The 18,651-nt window shown below is 44.8% G+C and overlaps 1 protein-coding gene across 1 annotated transcript in view; it reads right to left on the reverse strand.

Moving 5' to 3' along the window:
• LOC119927071 (vitellogenin-2-like) overlaps positions 1 to 18,651 on the reverse strand; it is a 119,076-nt gene that overhangs the window by 82,015 nt on the left and 18,410 nt on the right. The window contains exons 7-12 of the mRNA XM_038745613.1: positions 17,997 to 18,144; positions 17,725 to 17,882; positions 17,461 to 17,626; positions 15,971 to 16,096; positions 11,672 to 11,890; positions 1,852 to 2,069 (exon numbers count right to left, since the gene is read on the reverse strand). Of these exons, the coding sequence (XP_038601541.1) occupies positions 1,852 to 2,069; positions 11,672 to 11,890; positions 15,971 to 16,096; positions 17,461 to 17,626; positions 17,725 to 17,882; positions 17,997 to 18,144 (1,035 nt within the window). The remainder of the gene's footprint in view (positions 1 to 1,851; positions 2,070 to 11,671; positions 11,891 to 15,970; positions 16,097 to 17,460; positions 17,627 to 17,724; positions 17,883 to 17,996; positions 18,145 to 18,651) is intronic.

Below are 18,651 nucleotides of genomic sequence, written 5' to 3' on the forward strand. Positions count from 1 at the left end.
TTGGGAGAGGACACTAGAGGAGCAGCGTGGCTCGGTGGAAAAAGCCCGGGTTTGGGAGTCGGAAGTCATGGATTCGCCCCGTGTCTGCTGTGTGACCTTGGGCAAGTCACTTCACTTCTCTGTGCCTCAGTTCCCTCATCTGCAAAATAGGGATTAAGACTGTGAGCCCCCCGTGGGACACCCTGATCACCTTGTATCCCGCCAGCGCTTTGAACAGTGCTTTGCACATAGTAAGCGCTTAACAAATACCATTATTATTATTATTATTATTATTCTCTGGGCCTCAGTTCCCTCATCTCTAAAATGGGGATTAAGACTGTGAGCCCCACGTGGGACACCCTGATCACCTTGTATCCCGCCAGCTCTTTGCGCATAGTAAGTGCTTAACAAATACCATAATTATTATTATTATTATTATTATTATTATTATTCTGTGGGCCTCAGTTCCCTCATCTGTAAAATGGGGATTAAGACTGTGAGCCCCAAGTGGGACAGCCTGATCACCTTGTATCCCGCCAGCGCTTAGAACAGTGCTTTGCACATAGTAAGCACTTAACAAATACCATTATTATTATTATTATTATTATTCTGTGGGCCTCAGTTCCCTCATCTGTAAAATGGGGATTAAGACTGTGAGCCCCACGTGGGACACCCTGATCACCTTGTATCCCGCCAGCGGTTTGAACAGTGCTTTGCACATAGTAAGCGCTTAACAAATACCATTATTATTATTATTATTATTCTGTGGGCCTCAGTTCCCTCATCTGTAAAATGGGGATTAAGACTGTGAGCCCCACGTGGGACAGCCTGATCACCTTGTATCCCGCCAGCGCTTAGAACGGTGCTTTGCACATAGTAAGCGCTTAACAAATACCATTATTATTATTATTATTATTATTCTGTGGGCCTCAGTTACCTCATCTGTAAAATGGGGATTAAGACTGTGAGCCCCACGTGGGACAAGCTGATCACCTTGTAACCTCCCCAGCGCTTAGAACAGTGCTTTGCACATAGTAAGGGCTTAACAAATACCATCATTATTACTATTATTATTCTCTGGGCCTCAGTTACCTCATCTCTAAAATCGGGGTTAAGACTGTGAGCCCCACATGGGACACCCTGATCACCTTGTATCCTGCCAGAGCTTAGAACAGTGCTTTGCATGTAGTAAGCGCTTAACAAATACCATGATTATTATTATTATTATTCTCTGGGCCGCAGTTACCTCATCTGTAAAATGGGGATTAAGACTGTGAGCCTCACGTGGGACAACCCCATCACCTTGTATCCTCCCCAGCGCTTAGAACAGTGCTTTGCACATAGTAAGGGCTTAACAAATACCATCATTATTATTATTATTATTCTCTAGGCCGCAGTTACCTCATCTGTAAAAAGGGGATTAAGACTGTGAGCCCCACGTGGGACAACCCCATCACCTTGTATCCTAGAACAGTGCTTGGCACATAGTAAGCGCTTAACAAATGCCATCCTCATCATTATTATTATTATTGGAATTATCCTGGACTGCTCCTCCTTTCAACCCCTGTATTCTTGCCAGTTTTTCCTTTCCAATTTTGCCATGATCCACCTCTTCCTCTCCATCCTATAGACCACTACGCCGATCTGGGTCTACCCTGGACTACCTCCCAGTCTCCTCCATCAATCAGGGGTATTTATTGAGTGCTTACGGTGTGCAGAGCACCATATTAAGCGCTACCCTGGTATCTCCCCGGCGCTCAGTGCTCTGCAAGTAGTAAGCGCTTAAAAAATGTTGTCATTATTATCGTACAGACACGGTGCCCGCGCCCACCAAGCTAACGGTCCGGAGGAAGCCGACCGCCCCCCACTCACACGTTGGCGAACTCCGGGATGGTGCTCTTGGACAGCACCTTCATGTGAGAATAAGTGAAACTGGCCACTTGCAGGCTGATCTCCTTCTGCACGGAATTGGCGATGGCCATGACCAGAGTCAGGCCCGGCTTGGTTTCGAAGAGCATCACGCAGGCCGCCATCCGGACGTTGGGGTGGACCGAGCGGTCTCCGTACACCTGGATAAGGACATCCTGCACCTGGAGAAACGCCAAGCGGGGTCACGGCTCGTTTCATCTCTAGAGAGGCCAACTTTTTGGAGAGTCAGGCCGTTATTAGGTTATTAATATTATAATTATTAAGCTCTCATCCTATCCCGTCTGGACTACTGCATCAGCCTTCTCTCTGATCTCCCATCCTCGTGTCTCTCTCCACTTCAGTCCATACTTCCTGCTGCTGCCCGGATTATCTTTGTCCAGAAATGCACTGGGCATATTACTCCCCTCCTCAAAAATCTCCAGTGGCTATCAATCAATCTGCGCATCAGGCAGAAACTCCTCACCCTGGGCTTCAAGACTCTCCATCCCCTCGCCCTCTCCTCCCTTCTCTCCTTCTCCAGCCCAGCCCGCACCCTCCGCTCCTCCGCCACTAATCTCCTCACCGTACCTCGTTCTCGCCTGTCCCGCCATCGACCCCCGGCCCACGTCCTCCCCCGGGCCTGGAATGCCCCCAATCCCTCTGCCCATCCGCCAAGCTAGCTCTCTTCCTCCCTTCAAGGCCCTGCTGAGAGCTCACCTCCTCCAGGAGGCCTTCCCAGACTGAGCCCCTTCCTTCCTCTCCCCCTCGTCCCTCTCTGCATCCCCCCCATCTTACCTCCTTCCCTTCCCCACAGCACCTGTATATATGTATATATGTTTGTACATATTTTTTACTCTATTTATTTATTTTACTTGTACATATCTATTCTACTTATTTTATTTTGTTAGTATGTTTGGTTTTGTTCTCTGTCTCCCCCTTTTAGACTGTGAGCCCACTGTTGGGTAGGGACTGTCTCTATATGTTGCCAATTTGTACTTCCCAAGCGCTTAGTACAGTGCTCTGCACATAGTAAGCGCTCAATAAATACGATTGATGATGATGATGATGATTAATGGTCACGGGGATAAAGGGTTGAAGAAGAGCGAAGGCCTTCGAGGACTGGGTTCAACCCGATTAGCCTCCATCTACCCCAGCCTGGCACAGAGAGAGGCAGCGGAAAGAGCCCGGGCTTGGGAGTCGGAGGCTACGGGTTTGAATCCCAGCTCGGCCGGCTTGGGAGTCAGAGGTCATGGGTTCAAATCCCGGCTCCACCGATTGGCAGCTGCGTGACTTTGGGCAGGTCGCCTAACTTCTCTGTGCCTCAGTTCCCTCATCTGTAAAATGGGGGTTAAGACTGTGAGCCTGCCATGGGACAACCTGATCGCCTTGTTACCTCCCCAGCGCTTAGAACAGTGCTTTGCACATAGTAAGCACTTAATAAATAATAACGGCATTTTATTAAGCGCTTACTATGTGCAAAGCACTGTTCTAAGCGCTGGGGAGGTTACAAGGTGATCAGGTTGTCCCTCGGGGGGGCTCACAGATTTACTCCCCATTTTACAGATGAGGGAACTGAGGCCCAGAGAAGTGAAGTGACTTGCCCAAAGTCACACAGCTGAGAATTGGCGGAGCCGGGATTTGAACCCATGACCTCTGACTCCAAAGCCCGGGCTCTTTCCACTGAGCCACGCTGCTTCTCTATGCCATCATTATTATTATTCATTCATTATTATTATTCATTCAATCGTATTCATTCATTCATTCAGTCGTATTTATTGAGTGCTTACTGTGTGCAGAGCACTGGACTAAGCGCGTGCACTTCCCAAACGCTTAGTCCGGTGCTCTGCACACAGTAAGCGCTCAATAAATACGATGGGTTGATTGATTGATTGCAAGTTGGCAACATATAGAGACGGTCCCTACCCAACAGTGGGCTCACAGTCGAGAAGCCACATGTCGGCTGTGTGGCTTTGGGCAAGTCACTTCACTTCTCTGGGCCTCACTTCCCTCATCTGGAAGATGGGGATTAAGACTGTGAGCCCCCCATGGGGCAACCTGATCTCCTGGTAACCTCCCCAGCACTTAGACCAGTGCTTTGTACATAGTAAGCGCTTAAGCATTAGTATAGTGGTGAGTGTCCCCGCCTTCCCCCTTCTAGACTGTGAGCCGCTATTGGGTAGGGACCATCTCTATATGTTGCCAACTTGGACTTCCCAAGCGCTTAGTCCAGTGCTCTGCACACAGCAAGCACTCAATAAATACGATTGAATGAATGAATGAATGAATGCCATTATTATTATTATTATCATTATTACTATGTCTGCTGTGTGACCTTGGGAAAGTCACTTAACTTCTCTGAGCCTCAGTGACCTCATCTGTCAAATGGGGATTAAGATTGTGAGCCTCACGTGGGACAAGCTGATCACCTTGTATCCCCCCCCCCAGTGCTTAGAACAGTGCTTTGCACATAGTAAGCGCTTATCAAATGCCATCATTATTAGAGTAAGCACTTAAATGCCATTTAAATAAATAAAAATACATTTCAATAAAAAAATAACAAATAGGGCCCTTCCTATAGTTTTTTTTTCCACAATATTTCATTAAAGGGTGCCGATAACTTGGAAAATTAGACTGTCAGCTCCTTGTGGACAAGGATTGCAGCTACCAACTTCTAGACTGTGAGCCCACTGTCACTGTAGGGACCGTCCCTATATGTTGCCAACTTGTACTTCCCAAGCGCTTAGTACAGTGCTCTGCAGACAGTAAGTGCTCAATAAATATGATTGATTGAATGAATGAATAAATGCCATTATTATTATTATTATTATTATTATTATTATTATTGTTATTGTTATTATTATTACTGTGTCTGCTGTGTGACCTTGGGAAAGTCACTTAACTTCTCTGAGCCTCAGTGACCTCATCTGTCAAATGGGGATTAAGATTGTGAGCCTCACATGGGACAAGCTGATCACCTTGTATCCCCCCCCCCAGTGCTTAGAACAGTGCTTTGCACAAAGTAAGCGCTTATCAAATGCCATCATTATTAGAGTAAGCACTTAAATGCCATTTAAATAAATAAAAATACATTTCAATAAAAAAAAACAAATAGGGCCCTTCCTATAGTTTTTTTGACAATATTTTATTAAAGGGTGCCCATAGCTTAGAAAATTAGACTGTCAGCTCCTTGTGGACAAGGATTGCAGCTACCAACTTCTAGACTGTGAGCCCACTGTTGGGTAGGGACCGTCCCTATATGTTGTCAACTTGTACTTCCCAAGCGCTTAGTACAGTGCTCTGCACACAGTAAGTGCTCAATAAATACGATTGAATGAATGAATGAATGCCATTATTAATTATTATTATTATTATTATTATTACTATGTCTGCTGTGTGACCTTGGGAAAGTCACTTAACTTCTCTGAGCCTCAATGACCTCCTCTGTCAAATGGGGATTAAGATTGCGAGCCCCACGTGGGACAAGCTGATCACCATGTATCCCCCGCCCCGCGCTTAGAACAGTGCTTTGCACATAGTAAGCACTTATCAAATGCCATCATTATTATAGTAAGCACTTAAATGCCATTTAAATAAATAAAAATACATTTCAATAAAAAAAACAAAGAGGGCCCTTCCTATAGTTTTTTTTTTGACAATATTTTATTAAAGGGTGCCGATAGCTTCGAAAATTAGACTGTGGACAAGGATTGCAGCTACCAACTTCTAGACTGTGAGCCCGCTGTTGGGTAGGGACCGTCTCTATATGTTGCCAACTTGTCCTCCCCAAGCGCTTAGTACAGTGTTCCGCACACAGTAAGCACTCAATAAATACGATTGAATGAATGAATGAATGAATGGTATTTATCGAGGACTTTCTGCATGCAGAGCACCGTGCTAAGCATTTGGAAGAGTACCACGTCCCTGTCTGATCTATCGGCTCTCCCTCCCGCTCTTTTCCAATTCGTCATCTTCATCCTTTCCAAGCCGATTCCTAGCTTTACCTCTGTCTCTCCTTTCCTGCTTCTTGCTCCCCTCACTTGGAATTTCATCCCTCGCCACCTTCAAAATCCCTCCTGAAGACCGACTTCCTCCAACAAGCATTCCCTGATTCATTTTCCAGCATCCCGAACCACATCATTCCTTGGGCCGACCCTGGCGCTTGAATTTTTTCACACCCTCCTTACCACTTTTGCACATTTGTTCACTTTATTTGTTTTTAGCCTCTCTAGTTGTAAATATTTTTACGCTTGTCTCACCTGTTAGGGTGTAAGCTCCCTGTAGGCGGGGAATGTTTCCTTTTACTATTTTGAACGTCACAAGCCCTTAGCAAGTAGATTTCACATCACCTCTACAGGGTGCTCAAGAATAGCTACTATTACTATTATTCTTTGCAGAGGACTTCTAAATCTACCTGATATCTCCCCTTCCCTGCAATTCTGCATTTCCTCGTGCTTCCAGGTTAGCACTACAAGGCTTTTTTATTTGTTTGTTTTTAATTTGTTAAGTGCTTACTATGCATCAGGCACTGTACTAAGCACCGGGGTAGATTCATTCATTCATTCGATTGCATTTATTGAGCGCTTACTGTGTGCAGAGCACTCTTAAGTGCTTGCACTGTAGATGCGAGTTAACGAGGTTGGACTCAGTCCCTGCCCCGCATGGGGCTAGCAGTCTTAATCCCCATTTTACAGGTGAGGAAACTGAGGCCCAGAGAAGTGAAGCAGTGACTTGCCCAAGGTCACACAGCAGACACGTGGAGAGCCAGGATTAGAAACCTGGTCCTTCTGATTCTCAGGCCCATGCTCTATCCACTAAGCCACATTTGTTCATTCATTCAATCGTATTTATTGTATTTATCGTGTTTGTTCTGATAATAATAATAATAACAGCATTTATTAAGCGCTTACTATGTGCAAAGCACTGATGGCACTTGAAGCTCAATACATCCAAAACTAAACTCCTCTTCTTTGCACCCAAATCCTCTCCTCCTCCTGTATTTCCCATCACAGATAACCACACCACAATCTTTCCCTTCTCTGAGCCCTACAGCATGAGAAGCAGCGTGGCTCAGCGGAAAGAGCCCGGGCTTTGGAGTCAGAGATCACGGGTTCAAATCCCGGCTCCACCACTTGTCAGCTGCGTGACTTTGGGCAAGTCGCTTCACTTCTCTGGGCCTCAGTTACCTCATCTGTAAAATGGGAAGTAAGAGTGTGAGTCCCCCGTGGGACAACCTGATCACCTTGTATCCTCCCCAGCGCTTAGAACAGTGCTTTGCACATAGTAAGCGCTTAACAAATGCCATCATTATTATTATTGGAATTATCCTTGACTGCTCCTTCTTTCAACTCCTTGTATCCTTGACAGTTTTTCCTTTCGAATTTTGCCATGATCTTTTAGACTGTGAGCCCACTGTTGGGTAGGGACTGTCTCTATATGTTGCCAATTTGTACTTCCCAAGCACTTAGTACAGTGCTCTGCACATAGTAAGCGCTCAATAAATACGATTGATGATGATGATGATGATCCACCTCTTACTTTCCATCCTATAGACCACTATGCTGATCTAGGTCTACCCTGGATTACCTCACAGTTTCCTCAATCAATCAAGGGTATTTATTGAGTGCTTACTGTGTGCAGAGCAATGTATTAAGCGCTACCCACATTCTTCCTCTTTCTGCATCATCTGGGGTTTCAAATGGATCGGGCTAAAGAGAAGGGAAGGGGTACGACAGATAGCGGGACAGCGAGAACGAACCTGGAGAGAATACACGGCCTACTGGACTTTAATAATAATAATGGCATTTATTAAGCGCTTAGTACAGTGCTCTGCACATAGTAAGCGCTCAATAAATACGATTGATGATTAAGCGCTTACTATGTGCAAAGCACTGTTCTAAGCGCTGGGGTGGATACAAGGTGATCAGGTGGTCCCACGGGGGGCTCCCAGTCTTCATCCCCATTATACAGATGAGGGAACTGAGGCCCAGAGAAGTTAAGTAATGATAATAATAATAATAATAATGGCATTTATTAAGCGCTTACTATGTGCAAAGCACTGTTCTAAGCACTGGGGTGAATACAAGGTGATCAGGTGGTCCCACGGGGGGCTCACAGTCTTTATCCCCATTATGCAGATGAGGGAACCGAGGCCCAGAGAAGTTAAGTAATGATAATAATACCAAAACATATTAACAAAATAAAATCAATAGAATATGTACAAGTAAAATAAGTAAATAGAGTAATAAATTCTCAATCCCCATTTTACAGATGAGGGAACTGAGGTCCAGAGAAGTGAACTTCTGCCCCTCCACCATGGTTAATGATAATAATACCAAAACATATTAACAAAACAAAATCAATAGAATATGTACAAGTAAAATAAGTAAATACAGTAATAAATTCTCAATCCCCATTTTACACAGATGAGGGAACTGAGGCCCAGAGAAGTGAAGTTTTGCCCCCCGAAAGCTTTCAAAGTTAAGTTCATTGGAGTAAGGGATCAAAAAAGATTCACTACATTGCTTAGTCCTTCAATTTCTACTCTAATACTGTACTTTGCATTTAAGTGCTAAAAAGTAAAAAAAAAAAAAAACCCCACGGTGGCTTCCGAGTAGTATGATTCCCTTCAGACATTTCAGTTCATCTCTGGAGATGAATTAAGAGAAGCAGCGTGGCTTAGTGGAAAGAGCGTAGGCTAGGGAGTCAAAGGTCGTGGGTTCTAATCCTGCCTCCATCACTTGTCAGCTGTGTGACTTTGAGCAAGTCACTTAACTTCTCTGGGCCTCAATTACTTCATTTGTAAAATGGGGATTAAGACTGTGAGCCCCACGAGGGACAACCTGATTACCTTTCATCTACCCCAGTGCTTAGAACAGTGCTTTGCCAACTTGTACTTCCCAAGCGCTTAGTCCAGTGCTCTGCACACAGTAAGCGCTCAATAAATACGATTGATTGAATGAATGAATGAATGCTTGGCACATAGTAAGTGCTTCACAAATAACATCATTATTTATCCACCCACACCTTCCTGAGGGTTGCCTGATGAACATTTGGGAGGGAACTTTAAGGACGATACCTCACCCTTTTAAAGCACCATAAAATCGTGACAAAACCTGTATATCTCAAGGAAGTAGGAAAGGGACCAGAAAACCTGTTATCACGGATTACCAAACAGACGCAAAAAAGATTAGATCAGCCACCAAACAAGTTCCAGATCTAAACTCCACTTGAACTTCTTGAGCGAAGGTTTTGATTACACGTGTATTCTCCAATCAATCAATCAATCGTATTTATTGAGCGCTTACTGTGCGCAGAGCACTGTACTAAGCGCTTGGGAATTACAAGTTGGCAACATATAGAGACAGTCTCTACCCAACAGTGGGCTCACAGTCTAAAAGGGGGAGACAGAGAACAGAACCAAACATTCTAACAAAATAAAATAAATAAATAGAATAGATATGTAGATAAATAGAATAGATAGATATTCTCCAGAACCCCACCCACTCACCACTACTATGAGAAGCAGCGAGGCTCAGTGGAAAGAGCCCGGGCTTTGGAGTCAGGGGTCATGGGTTCAAATCCTGGCTCCACCCCATGTCTGCTGTGTGACTTTGGGTGAGTCACTTCACTTCTCTGGGCCTCTGTTCCCTCATCTGCAAAATGGGGATGAAGGCTGTAAGCCCCCACCATGGGACAACCTGATCACCTTGTAACCTCCCGAGCGCTTGCTTTGCACATAACAAGCGCTTAATAAATGCCATCATGATTATTATTATTATTATTATTATTATTATTATTATTACCCAGCCTGCCCCATTTCTAGTCCATAAGTCAGAGGCAGGATTATTATTTTTTTAATGGTATTTGTTACACACTTATTATGTGTCGATCATTTTTTAAAGCAGTGAGGTAGATACAAGTTTAGCAAGTTGACCCAGGCCCTGTTCCACAGAGGGCTCTCCATCTAAGTAGGAGGGATAATAATAATAATAATAATAACAATAATTATGGTATTTGTTAAGTGCTTACTCTGTGCCAAGCACTATACTAAGTTCCGGGATAGAAACAGGCTAATCAGGTTGGACACAGTCCGTGTCCCACAAGGGGCTCGCAGTTCTTAATCCCCATTTTACAGATGAGATAACTGAGGTACCAAATAGCCAAGTAACTTGCCCAAGGTCCCGAACCCAGGTCCTTCTGACTCCCAAGCCTGTGCTCTAACCAGTAGGCCACCAGGCTTCTCAGGTCTTTAATCTTCATTTTACAGTTGGGGAACTGAGGCACAGAGAAGTGAAGTCACTTGTCCAAGTTCACACAGCGGGCAGAGCCGAGGTGAGGACGCAGGTACTCTTGATTCCCAAACCCAGGCTCTTTCCCCTAGGCCACCATGTCTCCTATTCCCCCCAAAAACCTCTAATGGTTACCCATTCCTCTCCGCATCATTCATTCATTCATTCAATCGTATTTATTGAGCGCTTACTGTGTGCAGAGCACTGTACTAAGCGCTTGGGAAGTCCAAGTTGGCAACGTCTAGGGACAGTCCCTACCCAACAGCGGGTTCACTGTCTAGAAAGGGGAGACAGACAACAAAACAAGGTCCCTACCCAACAGCGGGCTCACCGTCTAGACAGACAACAAAACCTATTAACAAAATAAAATAAATAGAATAAATATGTACAAATAAAATAAATAAATGGAGTAATAAATACGTATGAACATCTATACATATATCCAGGTGTTGTGGGGCGGGGAAGGAGGGAAGGTGGGGGGGGATGGGAGGGGGAGGAGGGGGAGAGGAAGGAAGGGGCTCAGTCTGGGAAGGCCTCCTGGAGGAGGTGAGCTCCCAGTAGGGCTTTGAAGGGAGGAAGAGACTCCAGAAACTCCTGACAATGTTCTTTCGGGGGAAAATGAAACGAAATAAAATAATTCATTAATGTTATATAATCATATAATATTAAATAAAATAATAAATAATGATAAAATAATATTATATATGTGTATATATAAACATATAAAATATATACACATCATTAATGAAATAAATAGAAGAATAAAATAATAAAACAATGTATTAATGTTATATAATTATATGATAATAAATGAAATAATGAATAATAATAAAATAATATATATGACATATATGAGTATATAAAATATATACACATCATTAATAAAATTAATAGAAGAATAAAATAATAAAGTAATGTGTTAATATTATATAATTATATAATATTAAATGAAATAATGAATGATAATAAAATAATATATATTATATGTATATAAAATATATACACATCATTAATAAAAGGAATATAAGAATAAAATAATAAAATAATTTATTAATATTATATGATTATATAACATTAAATAAAATGATGAATAATAATATAATAATATATTATATGTATGTAAAATATATACACATCATAAATAAAATGAATAGAAGCATAAAATAATAATAATAATGGCATCTATTAAGCACTTACTATGTGCAAAGCACTGTTCTAAGCGCTGGGGTGGATACAAGGTGATCATGTTGTCCCACGTGGGGCTCACAGTCTTAATCCCCTTTTTACAGATGAGGTAACAGGCTCAGAGAAGTTAAGCGACTTGCCCAAGGTCACACAGCAGACACGTGGTGGAGCCGGGATTTGAACCCATGACCTCTGACTCCAAAGCCCGGGCTCTTTCCACCGAGCCATGCTGCTTCTCTGAGGATAACGATCACTTCCGGGCCGGGCTCATTATTCTTCCAAGGTCACGTAGTACTAAAGCGAAGCCTTACTTTTTTGGGATCCTTCCAGGCTATTTTTCTGAACGCCATCACCGCTTCCGCCTGAATCCTGACGGGGAGATCGGAAGCGGTAGATGAAAATCCGGGCAGGAATTTCTGGATGCGCTTCACGCTGGCAGGCTGGCCGGCGTTGCCCAGGGCCTTCAGGGCGATGGCCATTTCTTCCTCGTGGCCTTTGCTAAGCGCCTCGGCCGCAAAGTCGTGGAGAACCTGCGAAGCAAACGCCGTCCTGATTTCAAGCACAGGCCTGGTGCAAGGAGTGAGCCCCCAAATTCAAACCAGCTGCGCTTAGTGATAATAACTGTGGGGCTTACTATGTGCCAGGCACTGTAATAAGCGCCGGGGGGGATACCAGCAAATGGGGTTGGACGCAGTTCCTGTCCCATGTGGGGCTCAGAGTCTGAATCCCCATTTTACGGATGAGGTCGCTGAGGCACAGAGAAGTGAAGTGGCTTGCCCGAGGTTACATAACAGACAAGTGGTGGAACCGGGATTAGAACTCATAATCTTTTAACGCCCAGGCCCAGGCTCTCTATGCAACCTCTTACAAGCGTGGCTCAGTGGAAAGAGCCCGGGCTTTGGAGTCAGAGGTCATGGGTTCGAATCGCGGCTCTGCCAATTGTCAGCTGTGTGACTTTGGGAAGTCACTTCACTTCTCTGGGCCTCAGTTACCTCATCTGGAAAATGGGGATTAAGATTGTGAGCCCCACGTGGGACAACCTGATCACCTTGTATCCCCCCAGCTCTTAGAACAGTGCTTTGCACATAGTAAGTGCTTAACAAATACCATCATTATTATTATTATTATTATTATATGCATTCTGTGGATTCCATCACATGGAAAATACAGCTACTTTATATGTTGACATCTACCCCCCAGTCCTCTTCTTTACTGGCTGGTCACCCCATTTTAAAACAACACCATAGGTCCCTCTGATGTGCTGAGGAAAAATCAATCAATCAATCAATCAATCAATCAATCGTATTTACTGAGTGCTTACTGTGTGCAGAGCACTGTACTAAGCACTTGGGAAGTATAAGTTGGCAACATATGGAGACAGTCCCTACCCAACAGTGGGCTCACAGTCTAAAAGGGGGAGACAGAGAACAAAACCAAGCATACTAACAAAATAAAATAAATAGAATAGATATGTACAAGTAAAATAAATAAATAAATAGAGTAATAAATATGTACAAACATATATACATATATACAGGTACTGTGGGGAAGGGAAGGAGGTAAGATGGGGGGGAAGGAGAGGGGGACAGGCGGGAGAGGAAGGAAGGGGCTCAGTCTGGGAAGGCCTCCTGGAGGAGGTGAGCTCTTCTGGGAAAGAAATTTGGAAATGTAAAACTTAGAGGAGACCGCAAGCTCAGGGAGGGGAAGGAACTATGTCTTCTTACCCTATTGTACTCTCCCAAGTGCTTAGTACAGTGCTCTGCACGCAGCAGGTGATTCTTAAATGCTATCGATTAAAGGCATCACCTGGCTGTCACTGGTATCTCACTCCGGATCTAACATAATCAGGGGGCAGAAGGCGAAAATGACCCGGTAAAGGAGCTAATGAATCAGCCCGCATGTTCATGAACAAACTTATAATGGCATTTATTAAGCGCTTACTATGTGCAAAGCACTGTTCTAAGCACTGGGGAGTTTACAAAGTGATCAGGCTGTCCCACGTGGGGCTCACAGTCTTAATCCCCATTTTACAGATGAGGAAACTGAGGCACAGAGAAGTTGAGTGACTTGCCCAAGGTCACACAGCTGACAGTTGGCAGAGCTGGGATTTGAACCCAGGCCTCTGACTCCAAAGCCCGGGTTCTTTCCACTGAGCCACGCTGCTTCTCTAAGTTTGTTCTCCAACAAACTTCTGCCCAGTGAGGTGAAGTGAGGGAAATGAAAGTGCTCTCCTGCTCCTCACACTCCCCATTTGGTGCTCCCGGGAATCAGTGCTGGAGGTGTGAGTTGGGAGGAAAGGAGGTGAGGGGAGGAGAGCTGTGTTTGCTTGTTTCATAATAATAATAATAATAATAACAATGGCATTTATTAAGTGCTTACTAGGTGCAAAGCACTGTTCTAAGCGCCGGGGAGGTTACGAGGTGATCAGTTTGTCCCACGGGGGGCTCACAGTCTCCATCCCCATTTTACAGATGAGGGAACTGAGGCCCACAGAAGTGAAGTGAGTTGCCCAAAGTCACACAGCTGACACTTGGCGGAGCCGGGATTTGAACCCACAACCTCTGGCTCCAAAGCCCGGGCTGTTTCCACTGAGCCACGCTGCTTCTTTATGGTCTTGGTTAAGTGCTCACTATGGATAGAGCACGGCCTGGGAATCAGAAGGTCATGGGCTCTAATCCTGGCTCCCCCACTGCTGTGTGACCTTGGGCAATCAATCAATCATATTTATTGAGCGCTTACTGTGTGCTAAGCACTGTAAGCACTGTGTAAGCACTGTACTAAGCGCTTGGGAAGTACAAGTTGGCAACTTATAGAGACAGTTCCTACCCAACATTCACTTCTTCTCTCTGTGCCTCAGTGACCTCATCTGTAAAATGGCTATTGAGACCGTGAGCCCCACATGGAACAGGGACTGTGTCCAACTCAATTTGCTTGTATCCACCCCAGCGCTTAGTACGGTGCCTGGCTCATATTAAGCGCTTAACAAATACCACAGTTATTATCACGTGCTGAGCACTGTTCTAAGTGTCGGGGTAGAGACGTGGTAATGAGGTCGGATGCAGCCACGTGGGGCTCACAGTCTAATTATTCATTCATTCAATCGTATTTATTGAGCGCTTACTGTGTGCAGAGCACTGGACTAAGCGCTTGGGAAGTACAAGTCGACAACATATAGAGACGGTCCCTTCCCAACAACAGGTTCACAGTGTAGAAGGGGGAGACAGACAACAAAACAAAACATGGGGACAGGTGTCAAAGTCATCAGAAAAAATAGAATCAAAGCTATATGCAATCATTAACAAAATAAATAGAATAATAAATATGTAGAAGTAAAATAGAGTAATAAATCTGTACAAATATATATACAGGTGCTGTGGGGAGGGGAAGGAGGTAGGGTGGGAGGGATGGGGAGGAGGAGAGGGAAAAGGGGGCTCAGTGTGGGAAGGCCTACTGGAGGAGGTGAGCTCTCAGTAGGGCTTTGAATTGAGGAAGACAGCTTGCTTGGCAGATGTGTGGAGGGAGGGCATTCCGGGCCAGGGGGAAGGACGTGAGCCGGGGGTCGACGGCGGGACAGGCGAGAACGAGGTACAGTGAGGAGGACAGGTTTTGAATCCCCATTTTGCAGCTGAGGAAATTGAGGCCCAGAGACATTAAGTGACTTGTCCAAGGTCACACAGCACGCAAGCGGCAGAGCTGGGATTAGAACCCAGGTCCTCTGAGTTCCAGGCCCACGGTCTCTTCCCACTAGGCCACACGGCTTCCCCGTGCGGATGCATTTGCTGCAGGAAGACGCTTAGTCCCCTTAATAATAATAATAATGAAGCGCTTACTATGTGCAAAGCACTGTTCTAAGCGCTGTGGGGGATACAAGGTAATCAGGTTGTCCCACGGGGGGCTCACAGTCCTAAACCCCATTTTAGAGATGAGGTAACTGAGGCTCAGAGAAGTTAAGTGACTTGCCCAAGGTCACACAGCAGACATGCGGCGGGGCCGGGATTCGAACCTATGACCTCTGACTCCAAAGCCCGGGCTCTTTCCACTGAGCCACGCTGTCTTCCCTTGACATCTTGTTCAGGGAGCAGAAGAAGAAGAAGGTAGGTAAGGTGAGGAAGGGCGACATGATGTTGGACAATGGGGAGGACAGCAGAATAAGCTTGGCAGGATGAATAAGAACACTTTTATGAGGCTAATGATTCTTGAAAATGTGTCAGACGGGTCTGAAAGAAGCACCAGTCAATATTTAGAGAAGCAGCATGGCTCAGTGGAAAGAGGCCGGGCTTTGGAGTCAGAGGCCATGGGTTCAAATCCTGGCTCCGCCAATTGTCGGCTGTGTGACTTTGAGCAAGTCACTTTACTTCTCTGTGTCTCAGTTCCCTCATCTGGAAAATGGGGATGAAGACTGTGAGCCCCCCGTGGGACAACCTGATTACCTTGTAACCTCCCCAGCACTTAGAACAGTGCTTTGCACATAGTAAGCACTTAATAAATGCCATTATTATTATTATTATGTTTCGTTCCCCACATTCAGGACCGTTCATTTCCCAAAGTATTTTCTCATCCACGGCCGTTCGCAATTTGGGATTCACGAATGTAAAATGGAAGCCACTCACCTGAAGAACGGCATTTGGACAGGTGGAAATGGTGGCGCAGTACCTGTACACGAAGGAACCGTATCCCAGGAGCGCAATTTGGAGGAATGTGGCATCTTTCTTAATCCGCGAGCTGGTCACTAGTTCCTATCAAAGGAAGGACGGTTTAAAATGGATATTGCATTAGATGTTTGTAATTACTAGGCTTCTCATTCTCTCTTCATTCATTCATTCATCTTCAGGCCTCCTCATGAACTTCGCTCTCACGAAGGTGAAAGTCGTCCAGTATGGAGGCCGTCAGTGAAATCATCAATCGTCATCATCATCAATAGTACTTATTGAGCACTTACTATGTGCAGAGCACTGTACTAAGCGCTTGGGAAGTACAAATTGGCAACATATAGAGACGGTCCCTACCCAACAGTGGGCTCACAGTCTAAAAGGGGGAGACAGAGAACAAAACCAAACGTACTAACAAAATAAAATAAATAGAATAGATATGTACAAGCAAAATAAATAGAGTAATAAATCTGTACAAACATATATACATATATACAGGTGCTGTGGGGAAGGGAAGGAGGTAAGATGGGGGGGATGGAGAGGGGGATGAGGGGGAATGCACCAGCCATGAGGGTCAGTGGTGTTCCCAAGCATTAGGAATCTTCAAGGGTGATGCCCAGTTCCCTAGACCGTATATCCAACAGCACATCTCAGGGAGAGATGGGCCTCCTCTCCCGTGAATTGAAAATCAGAGATGGCAGGAAGAAACATGGCTCTTCACACAAGAGAAGGTCCCTCTTTGCTGCAGTCAACTGTAACCTTTACAACGTGTTTCGGTGCTCAGTTTTCATTTTTCAGTAGACCACTACTCTTGTCTGATCTGATGCTGAAATAACTCAGGAAGAACCAAAATGAGACTTGTCCAAGTGATTTGAATATAGTGGCCAGAAAGACTTCTTTCCCTAGTTCTCTCTCCAGCACTTTCAGTAGAGAACAGACTACTTTTTTTTTTTGAATGGTATTTGTTCATTCATTCAGTCGTATTTATTGAGTGCTTACTGTGTGCACAGCACTGTACTAAGTGCTTGCAAAAGGGCAGGCACTGTACTAAGCACTGGGGTAGACACAAGCTAAGCAGGTTGGACAGAGGCTATGTCCCACTTGGGGCTCATAATCTTAAACCCCATTTTACAGATGAAGCAACTGAGGACCAGAGAAGTGAGCTGACCGGTCCAATGTCACACAGGAGACAGATGAGGGAATCGGGATTAGAACCCAGGTCCTCGGATTCCCGGGGCCGTAATCTTCCCATCAGATCACCCTGCTTCTCTATATTGAGAACCAATGCTACCCTCAATTCCAGTTCATGAAGCTGTGCGTTGATTTGGGGACGCATGTAGAACCTGCCGCGTCGTAAGTACATTTTGTGTACTTCTGAATACTTTTGGAAAATACGACCGGGGACTTTGGACTTTGCGATTAAATCGTTCCAGAAAATAGACGGCACTTACGATGACCTCCGGTATCAGTTTCTCTTCGAGTCTGACGGAATGGAAGACCAGAGAGAGGATGGCGGCTGTTTCCATGTAGTGGGTCTCCTCCCCGTGAATCTTTTTTTTCAGGAACTTGAACGCGTCCAAAGAGCCGGCCATGGAAATGGCACTCAGCAGCCATCGCCTGGAAGACAGGAAGAAAATTCCACTCGTTTCTCCTACCATATCCCCGCTTCCAGTCCTCGGGGGTGGAAAGGTGCTGCCGTAACTTTCGGACTTAACCTGTAATGGCTCTTCTCCCCATACTGCTTCCAGACACTGTCCAGACCTTCAAAAGTCGATGCCCGGCAGAGCAGGGTAAGCTCGAGGAATTTAGTCGGGGCGTCTTCCTTGATATCGTGCTGATTGGCCTGTACTAAATATTTCAGGGTCTCCACGACCTGTGAGGAAAATAGAGAGCCACAGAATAATAACGTTCGGATCCTTTCGTCGCGGCGGCAGTGAAATTCTGATTCGGCCTGGTTGGCGTCAAGAAACAATTAAGCATCCTATACCCGGTCTTCGGGGTTTTTTAACTTTACTATCTGCATCGGCATCTGCTGCGTCTCTTTAGGGAAATGGTACCGGATGCTTCCACGACTCTGCAGGTGTATTTCCGCTGGGGTCTGCTTGCTTTTAATTTCAAGCAGAGTAAATACTTGCCTGCAAGGGAAAGAAGAGATACCAGCGGGTGAAAAATAAAGGCATAATATCAGCCCTATTGTTGGAAGGCACCCCATTTGTGCATCTTTTTTCAGACTTTTTATCTCTAACCATCAATCAACTGCATTTATTGAGTGCTTAATAATAATAATAATAATAATAATAATAATAATGGTATTTGTTAAGTGCTTACTATATGCCAAGCACTGTTCATTTGCAGAGCACTGTAATAATAATAATAATATTAATGATAATAATAAAAATGGCATTTATTAAGCACTTACTATGTGCAAAGCACTGTTCTAAGCACTGGGAAGGTTATAAGGAGAGCAGGTTGCCCCATGGGGGGCTCACAGTCTTCTAGACTGTGAGCCCACTGTTGGGTAGGGACCGTTTCTATATGTTGCCAACTTGTACTTCCCAAGCGCTTAGTACAGTGCTCTGCACACAGTAAGCGCTCAATAAATACAAGTGATTGATTGATTGATTAATCCCCCTTTTACAGAT

Source organism: Tachyglossus aculeatus, chromosome 4 (genome assembly GCF_015852505.1).
Source record: "Tachyglossus aculeatus isolate mTacAcu1 chromosome 4, mTacAcu1.pri, whole genome shotgun sequence".
NCBI classification, from domain to species: domain Eukaryota; kingdom Metazoa; phylum Chordata; class Mammalia; order Monotremata; family Tachyglossidae; genus Tachyglossus; species Tachyglossus aculeatus.